The 9,685-nt window shown below is 36.7% G+C and overlaps 1 protein-coding gene across 11 annotated transcripts in view; it reads left to right on the top strand.

The window, feature by feature from the left end:
• The window catches only part of R3hdm1 (R3H domain containing 1), a 152,896-nt gene that overhangs the window by 44,726 nt on the left and 98,485 nt on the right, over positions 1-9,685 (top strand). For all 11 annotated transcript variants that reach the window (XM_008832445.3, XM_008832443.3, XM_008832444.3 and 8 more), the window contains exons 2-3: positions 6,612-6,820; positions 8,436-8,646. In XM_008832445.3, coding sequence (XP_008830667.1) covers positions 8,476-8,646 — 171 coding nt within the window. In that variant the 5' untranslated portion in view covers positions 6,612-6,820; positions 8,436-8,475. The remainder of the gene's footprint in view (positions 1-6,611; positions 6,821-8,435; positions 8,647-9,685) is intronic.

The following is a 9,685-nucleotide window of genomic DNA, read 5'->3' as shown; positions in this document are numbered from 1 at the left end:
TTTCACAAAAATAAAGTTCATGTCTTGAATATAAATAGAAGCACATTGGGAATGCAAAGTCAAGTGCAGTTTCCAAGCAGTAAGTGAACTATAGTTATGAGAGTGACTTTTCTGGGAATGAAAAGTGGAAATCTTACCTAACCTTGTAACTAAGTTAATCTTATATTTTAATAAGACAGGGTTCTGATTTTCCTTATTTCATGCTGGATGTATTGTTTCAATAAATAGAGAGCAAGTCTTTGCTTTGATGGACCGGTTCCAAAAGAACTCAGAAGGAGCAAGTTCTCAGAACAGATCAGGCTCACTTCTGGTTATAAACAATATCAAGGAGCCAGGATGTCTTTGATCAGGCTCTGCTATAATGTGGCATCACTCTGGTGCATATACTCTAAACAGACTTAGGTGATTTTAAATAAATGTGTGTATATATATATGTGTGTATTTATGTTTAGACATATGTATCAGTTGTTTAAACAATGGTTTAAAGGGAGAAAAAAATCTTTATACTACACATTCATAAAGCAGAACATTGTGCATATAAGATACTTTTTCATTCATAGTGTCTTTATTCAGCTAACTTCTACTCTGGACCTCACTAGAATTACATGTTACTTATTTGTTTCAAACACTGAGAATAAAATGTACTCTTCAAGGGTTTGGGTGTGTCTGTCTGTCTGTCTGTCTGTATCTGTGTCTGTGTCTGTGTCTGTGTCTGTGTCTGTGTAGGCCAGAAAAGGGTGTTGGATCCCCTAGAGCTAGAGTTACAGGCAGTTGTAAACCTGCAAAATGGGAACATTTTGATTCTCTGTAAGAAGCATAATCAATCAATGTCTCTGCCTCTGTCTCACTCTCTCACTCCCTCTTTCTCGTTTTAAATTGAATTTTTGTAAATTTCATACAACATTTCTGTCATATTTAGATCCCTTTTCCATCTGCATCCCTCTTACTACCTCCCCACCCAATTTTATCAGAGTTCGTCCCCCCCTGCGTGTGTGTGTATGTGTGTGTGTGTGTGTGTGTGTGTGTGTGTGTGTGTGTGTGTGTAAAGACCTACAGAGTCAAATTTGTGTCCCCAAATCCCCTTTGGTATGGGTTCCTGCACTGGAGCCTGGTCAGCCTACCAAGAGTCTCAACCTTAAATGAGACTAACTCTTCCTTCTCCCAGCAACCATCACTTATTAATAGTTTCTCAGATAGGATTGGGGTTTCTAACTCACTTCCCCAGATCTGTGCTGGGATTTTGTCTGGCTTGAGCTTACATGGGACTTGTGCATGCTTTCACTATTGTTGTGAGTTCATATGAGTAACTTATCCACCAACTTACCTGACTCTTACTATCTTTCCATTCCCTCTTCTGCAATGATCCCTCAGCCTTCAGAGACAGAGGTTTGATATAAATTTCCTACTCTTGGATAAGCACTCTGCAGCATGTCGGCCAGTTGTAGGTCTCTGTGTTAATCACCATCACAGCAAGCTCTCTTAACCACTAAGCCATCTCTCCAGCCCTTTTAAAAATCAAAACTATTCATCTTCCATGCTTATAGTTATAATAAAAATACAATAAAGTTTAGATAACAAAGGTGCATCTAACCATGTGACTATAATGTTTTATCTTTGATTTATCCAAGCAGAAACATTGTTATCTAGCATTAAACCGTTATTCTGCTGAAATCAGAGGCAGTAATAGATTGTCTCTTTAAAAAGAATGTATCAGCTTGTCAACTTTGATCAGATGGAGCACTGAATGGATTGCATCTGTCAAAGCATCTTTGTTATGTTTTCAACTTAACTAGCATAATTTAGTTAACTGACATACAGAGGAAAATGCTCAATTTTTATTTAAAAGAAAGCTGAAAATATGATGTATCTCAGTTATGTTATATGTAATATGCTCCTGACAGATGTCATGTATGTTAATATGTGAAATGTTGCTGAGCGTTCCATAATCGGCTCATTTGTTACCAGGCTAAGGAAATGTCACAATTTTAAGGAATAAATCACCTGAAAATTTTAGTTAGTAGAACAATAAGGCCTCAGCATTTTATTTGTAAGGCTTTTACAGATTGTTGAATCATGACAATAAAGATTGTGTCAAGGTATATAAATTGTAAGGAATTCAAAATTAAATTAATAGTTTTAATTTCCAAACATTCACTATCCCAGTAAGTACAAAACAAAAGTGAATGTGCTTGATCTGAGCACTTTGGAAGGAGAGTTAGGAAGATCTCTGTGAGTTCAAGGCCATCCTGGTCTACCTAGTAAGTTCCGGGCTAGCTAGGATTTCAGTGATTAAAAATGGACAGGGAGGGTAAATTATAAAATCATTTTGCTCCCTTTTCTGTGACTTTTCTTCCTTTCAAGTAAAAGTGAAGTATATAGTATATTGGTAGAAAATAATAAAAAGTAAACAAGAACAGTGGCTAAAGTCTCAGATATCACAAGAAAAATGGTTGCTTCATGTTGGTGGTGGTGCTGGGGATTGAGTTCGGGATCGTGAGACAGACATTCTACCACTGAAATGTGTCCCCTCCCTTGGAAGCCTTGTGAACTTTAAATGGATTGATCAGGGAAGGTTTGGGACAGGTACATGGTATGATACTGTATTAGGGGTTCTCTAAATTAACGGAACCAGTACACACACACACACAGACACACACACACACACACACACAGACACACACACACACAGACACACACACACACAGATTTATAGAATCTGAGTAGTCCAGCAATGGCTGCACCACGCTGGAGAGGCTGAGACTCTGTAGTTGCTCAGTCCATGAGGCTGAATGTCCCAGTAGTCCCAATCTGGCACTGAAGGTCTTATAAATTCTTAAAGATCAGCTAGTTTTCAGTCTACAGCAGCAAGACAAATTCACCAGCGAGAGAGAAGGCAAGCGGCAAAAAGTGAGCACTCTCCTTTGCCATGGCCTTTTATACGGGCTGCCACCAGAAGGTAACACCCACATTTAGGGTGTAATCCAGCTTCAGATGATCCAGTTGAGATCGCTCCCATTTCAGTTAATCCCAGATCCAGTCAAATTGACACCCAGGATTAGCCATCACAGATACCAAATACTTTTGGGTGGTCATTGCCTGTATATTTTTATGTCTGTTCCTATCATTTCCTCATTCTTTTTGTTGTTGTTGTTGCCCTTAAGTTTTTCTCTGTAGTTTGACCCCTTTGTGTTGCAAGTATTTCATTTTGTTAATTTTCCTTTTAAGCTGCTTGTTCTGTTTAACCATCCAGCAATTTGAAAACTTTGGGTTTTTTTTTTTTTTAATGTGTATGCGTGTATTGCCTGCATATAGGTAAGTGCACCGTGTCATGCAGGCAGCAGAAGACAGAAGAGGTTGTTAGATCCCCTAGGACTGGAGTTATGGACAGTTGTTAGCTGCCATGTGGGTGCTGGGATTTGAACCTGGGTCTTTTGCAAGAACAACCAGTGTTCTTAACCACTGAGCCATTTCTTTAGCCCCAATTTTAAAACTTTGTTGTAAACTTTGTAACTGTTTACTTTTGATTTCTTCTAGATATTGTGTTGTACTTGGGAAAGACTCTTTCCCCCACCCCACTCATGATTACAAAGGAGTTTTCTATATGTGCCTGTATATTCATAGTTTTACTTTCTCTGGATTGAAATATTTAATTTTGCCAGTTATTCTTTTTTGTTTATGTTCCAAATAGACACCTTCCTCCTTGTGCATATGTGACTGAGGGCTTATTGTATATACAACATATTTTCTTAATTCTACTTTATAGTATAGAAATTGCATGCAGTCAGGTCTCGGTCTCTAATAAATAAAAAGTGAATGCTTGGAAGAAGGTATATCAGAAACAGTAGAGACTGGGATGTATTGCTTAATAAATGTTAATATTTTTTGTCCTCATTTCTATTTATTGTAGAAACTTACAAATTCTTACAGTATTTTAAATCACTGTAACTACTATATAACTCTTATTTACCCTACTAAGTGGTACATTTACCTGACATCTGAGTGTTGTATGAAATGCATGATGTTCATTTTCTATTTTGTGCCTTCTGTGCTTGACTCCCAGGAACCCACACAACTTTTGGTAATTAAAAGGATTTTTATTTTAGTGGTAACCAGAAGGCTGGACCATTCCATTCACAAGAAGATTTGAAAAAGAAAAACATTTGTATTTAAAAATAATTGCGATAGTTCTTTAGAAATAGAAAGTTGGTGAATTTTAATTTTCACTTAGCATCTTGAGAGTGAGCTGCCCTTGATAACAAGTCCCCAAACCAACACTCCCTTCCTATCTATATGCGCATGCTGCACAGGTCCTAATATGTATTCTTTAATAGAGATTAGAATAGATACACAAAGCAGCAGCACAGTGGTGTGCCTTCTTAGTCTACTATTGCCAAGCCCAGTGCAGGGCCAGAACCAAGAAAATTCATTCTTAACAAGCTGCAAGTTAGAGTAATTCTGATCTTGGGAGAGGCTATGGCGGATTTGTGTGTTAGTCCTTGCCTTCCACCTTGTTTGGAGCAAGGTCTCTTTGTTTCTTCCTGCTGAGCACTCGAGGCTGGTTGGCCCATGACCTCCTAAGGGAAAATATCCTCCTCCCATCTAGCCATAAAAGATCATTGGGTTTACAGGTAGGGTTGCACCCTACCATGTCTGGTTTTTGTGTTGGTTTGGGAATTCAAACTCAGGCCCTCACACTTAACAGGTTAAGTGCTTTACCCACTGAGCCATCACCCCAGAAAGTATTGTTTGTTCCACTTGGCTGGTTAGCAGCTCAGATTAAGTAATTTACCAGATATTTAACTGGCAGAGCTGTGATTTGTTTTTGTTGATTTTTGTTTTTTGTGTTTTTTGAGACAAGGTATCACTATGTAGGCCTGTGTGGCCTAAAACTCAGAGGCCTATCTACCTCTGCCTGTGCTTCTACCTCCTGAGTGCTGAGGTTAAAGGTATACACCACCATTCCTGGCCAGAGCTGTGATTTAAACTCATGTCCAGTGCTCATGCATTTGCTTTATTATGCCATTGCTCCCTCTCCAGACATTATGCTTGGTTGCCTCGATTCTAACCCATATATGTATTTAGTATGTTGTTACATGGTGTGTTATAATAGCAGTTACTCTCGCACATACTGCTTATTTGACGTTGGACAGGTCATGTGACCTGGATGTGAATGGCTTGCATGCCAGATATTATAATATTGGATTAGAAACTCTCTGAGATTCTCTTTAGGTTTCCACAGACCTTCTCAGATGCCCTTCTTCAGGTTATGACCCTTCTCGTATCCTGTACCCTATTTGTTTCATAAATAGATTGGAACCTTGCTTTTCTAGAATTTCAAATGGGAAGGAATTATAGTTTATAGTTGTCTTCTTAGTGCGTGCCAAACTGTCTACCATTTTGTTAGGGGGAAAAAAGATAAAATTAAGTGCAATTGTACTGAAAGATTTTTGTTTTGTCTTTGTTACAACTTTTAAAACCTAGTCATTTGATTTAGGGGTCTAGAAAGTTTGGTTAAATCAAAATGACACAGTGTCAGGGTTTTTTTTTGTTTTTTTTTTTTTTTTTAACTGTTTATGGTACTCCTGTGCATTATTCCTTAGTCAAATGTAGGAAAGTTGACATGTGAAAGCTTATATGAAGATGTATTGGGACTCTAAATATTTATATTTGAAAGCAGTTTTTGAAGAGTTACTGTAAGATGTGACTCATTCTATAATGTGTACACAAGTATATAATCATTAGTGCTCTTGGTATTTAGAACTCATTATGCTCAGTTATTTCATCTTAAATTATATTGTTCTGTTTATGGACAATGAAACTGTCAAGAGAAAAATGGAAGAGCATGTTGATCTTTTTAGAGTTCTTTACATGCCATGACACTTTTGCTTACATCAACCAAAATAAAATATAAAAGACCAGTGAGATGGCTCAGCTGGTAAAGACATTATCCACCAACCTTGACAACCCAAATTCAACTCCTCGTAGCCACATTATGGAGGCAACCCACTCTTGTAAGTTGTCCTCTGACTTCCACATGTGTCTGCTATGGCACATTAACACCCCTCCCTAATAAGTGTTAAAAAAATATTTTTAATACAACATGGAGAGAATTTGGGGCATTGATTTTTAGGTGTCATCAGAAATCATTCCACCCTTTACAGATATTTTTTTTTTTAATGGACAATAGGTGTTTTCTTTGAAAATGTTAAATGGCTTATAGCCTTTGTTCTTCTGTACTTTTAAAACTCTGGTGTATGATTGTTCCTCTGAATTATAGTCTTAAATGCACAGTTATATATCTCTGGGCCAAAAATCATAGTTTTCAGAATTTGAATGATTCATGAGTGGAAACCCTCTGCACTGACCATATTTTGTGTCCATTCCCTTCTTTCCCTCCTGCCTTTGCCTATCAATTCTCTACATTGAGTAACTCCTTCTGGTTTGTAAAACTAATACGTGTCACAATTAGTTTTCAGTATTCCAACTCTTGTTTAAGACAAGAAAGCAATAAAATAATCAACAATAGCATTTTTAATTTCTAAATTACTATGGAGTGTTCCATTTCCCTGGCCTGTTTTATTTTAAATGTATTTTGTTTATTTTCATTTTAGGCCACTGAAAGGTATGATATATTTGATCCAAGACAGTCCATTTCAGCCCAGGAATCTACTGTGGTGACAAGGACATGGGACTCCTCCCGCCAGATTACAGATGGTTCAATACAATTGACATCCTGGCTGACAACTGTGAAAAGGAACCTTGGATTATTTTATTTTATTTTTGTGGAACACCACAACTCCAAATCCGTAGAACACATCAGGTAATACTCTTCTGTCCCTTCCAGAGAGCACTAATAGTTTTTATTACAAATCATACATACCAAAATGAAGGAGCCCAGAGTATCTTCTGTAGCCGTCCTCTCCTCTCCCCACTTTGCATACGGAATTGTTTTTGGAATGAACACTGAGCTTCTGGTGTGGGATCAAATTAAGGAAGGCTTTTGCTTATTGTTTACTTGCTGGTTAGAGTACCCTCAGAGTTGTCACACTTTTCCTTGACTCTTGGTGTCCAGTGCTCCTCCCTTCTCAGCCTTATGAGTGCTGGGGACCATAGCCTTGCCTAAAGAAGACATGATTTTTGTTGTTTTAATTCAGTTTATTCTGTGATTTTACCATTTTCTTCCCTTTTCACCTTTCAGAAGTACTTATTTGTATTTAATTGTAAAACTCTTTTATGTAAAGAATCCTTTAATTTTCCAGTTTCATAAAAAGAAGGCAAGTTTACTAGTAGCTTTTTCATCAAGACTTTATTATGAAAATTGTCTAAAGTATAGAAAAGTTGAAAGAATTTTATAGTGAGCCTCATATAACCAACCACTCCTTGATTTTGTAGTTACCAGTTACCATACCTGTCTGAACCAGTTTCCATGTGCCCTTTATCTCTAGCTTTGGCTTAATCTCTGTTACAGTATCTAGTGTGAAATTCCCATTGTTTTCCTTAAATTCATTAATTACATGAAATATATTGACCTTTATGTTTGATCTCATAGGAATTTCATTTTCTGGAGTGTGTGACAGTACATGTTTGATATTAAATCACATAAAATATGAGACGTTTCAGTACTTTATTCACATTATCAAACAGAATTGTTAACTCTGACTCCAAAGTACATTTTATATAGAATGTTACTTTTTGTTTTTTAAATTACTTCCTTTTGAAATTCAAGGCAATTTCAAAAGCTTGAAATTTTAGGTTCTTGAGAGATGATGACTCAGTGGTTAAGAGTATTTACTGCTCTTACAGAAGACCTGGGTTCAGTTCCCAGCACTCATATGACCGCTGACAACTGCCTGTAACTCCACCTCCAAGACATCTGGACTCTTAAGGCACTTGCATCCACGCGGTGCACATAAATTCGTGTGGTTACACATAACATACACTTAAAAATGCGGCTTTAATCCCAGCGTTTGGGAGGCAGAGGCAGGCGAATCTTTGTGAGTTCAAGGCCAGCCTGGTCTACATAGTGAGTTCCAGGACAGCTAGGGCTACAGGGAGACTGTCTCAAAAATACAAAAAATAAAATAAATAAATAAATAAATCTTTTTTCAAAGCTTGGAATTTTAGGAATCCAGGTGAAAACTGATAGAAAAATATTTCTATATTACAAAAGAAAATATTCATAATACAGTTTATGGAATAATGTTCATAGTATTCCTTTAGAGACAGATACTTTAATGTTCTGTAACTATATAACCATTCAGCTATTACTTTTACACTATGAAAGATCATAGTCCTTGAAAGCAGGAATTTTGTTTTTGTCTATGTATATTCAGCATTATTCTTGGGCTATAGAAGGCACTCAGTCAATATTATACAGTAGCTGAATGTAAAAAGCATTTCAAACTGAATTAAGATTTCTTTTCTTTCTTGCTAAGGCTTCAAGTTCCCTGTAGAATTCTAAAATAACCTTTGCTAATGAGGATGTCTGATACTGTTACTATAAAAGATGAATCTGAAACAATGAAGGATTTGGAGGCAGAAGTGAAAGATACAGCCAGAGTTGAAAATCTTATCAAATCAGAAAACTATGGGAAGATATTGGCAGAGAAGAATGAACGTTGTATTGACAGCAATATTGATTTGCAGGTAAACAGTTTTCTTCATGGCTACAGATGCCTAATATTTATTACATAATTGCTTCTTACCAAACAAAACATACTTTTCAGAATTCTGAAAGGGCAAGTTGACCTTTTCATATATACTTATTAGTTTATTTTGGGATCATCTGGATAAGCTTGCTGAGTCTTAGCGCTTTGATTTGCTTCTATCTGTCACATAATTCTTTCCATTTCTGCATAGCTGGTATGGTTTTATTGCCTTTCTACTTTATTATTTTACCTTTACCTTATCAGTGCTGTAAGAGTTCGTAATTAAACTTATGAGCTCTTAGAGAAAAGGGAAATAGTGATTGAACCTGAAGCTCTATTGACAAAAACAGCCCTCTAGAGATTTTCTCTGGGCAGTCAGCTGTGAATGATTAAAGAGGCTTATGAGGAAGAAGCCAATCCTACTTAATGCTTTAGATGCTGTGCCTGCATGATGATTTAGAACTAACTAAATCCTGAGAAGGCTTTTAATTCCAGAGAGAGATGGAAATTAAGTTGGAGAGAATGGCTGGACCCTTGGTTCACTAGACCTTAAGTACATCTATCCATAGTTCCCCCCATTATGGTAGGCCCATATAGTCAGATAAATTATGTGGCATTTCAGGCATCCCAGATAAAATGTTCCAAGATACAAGAGAGCCAACCAAAGCTTGGATCCAGGCTTGGTATCTGAGAATATCTAACAACCTTTTCAATGATACTCACTGATAAAGCAAGCCCAGAGGAAGCAGACTTAGATCCCATTACTCGGATAGGAAAGTTTTTGTATCAACCTGAATGCTACCACTGAAACTATCCTAAAATGCTGTTTTTGACATTAAAGCTTTAGTTTTAGTGTTAGTTAGCTTTGCATGGCTGTGACAGATACCTAAGAAAAACAGCTTAAGTGAGTGAGGAAACACATTTATTTTGGCTTACTTTTAGAGGTTTAAGTCCATAATTGACTGGCTCCTTTTTTCTTTTATTTATTTATTTATTTATTTATTTATTTATTTATTTATTTATTTATTTTTGCCTGT

This window comes from Nannospalax galili, unplaced genomic scaffold (genome assembly GCF_000622305.1).
Source record: "Nannospalax galili isolate Female #2095 unplaced genomic scaffold, S.galili_v1.0 scaffold995, whole genome shotgun sequence".
In the NCBI taxonomy this organism is placed as follows: Eukaryota; Metazoa; Chordata; class Mammalia; order Rodentia; family Spalacidae; genus Nannospalax; species Nannospalax galili.
This window is presented reverse-complemented; position numbering and strand designations above follow the sequence as displayed.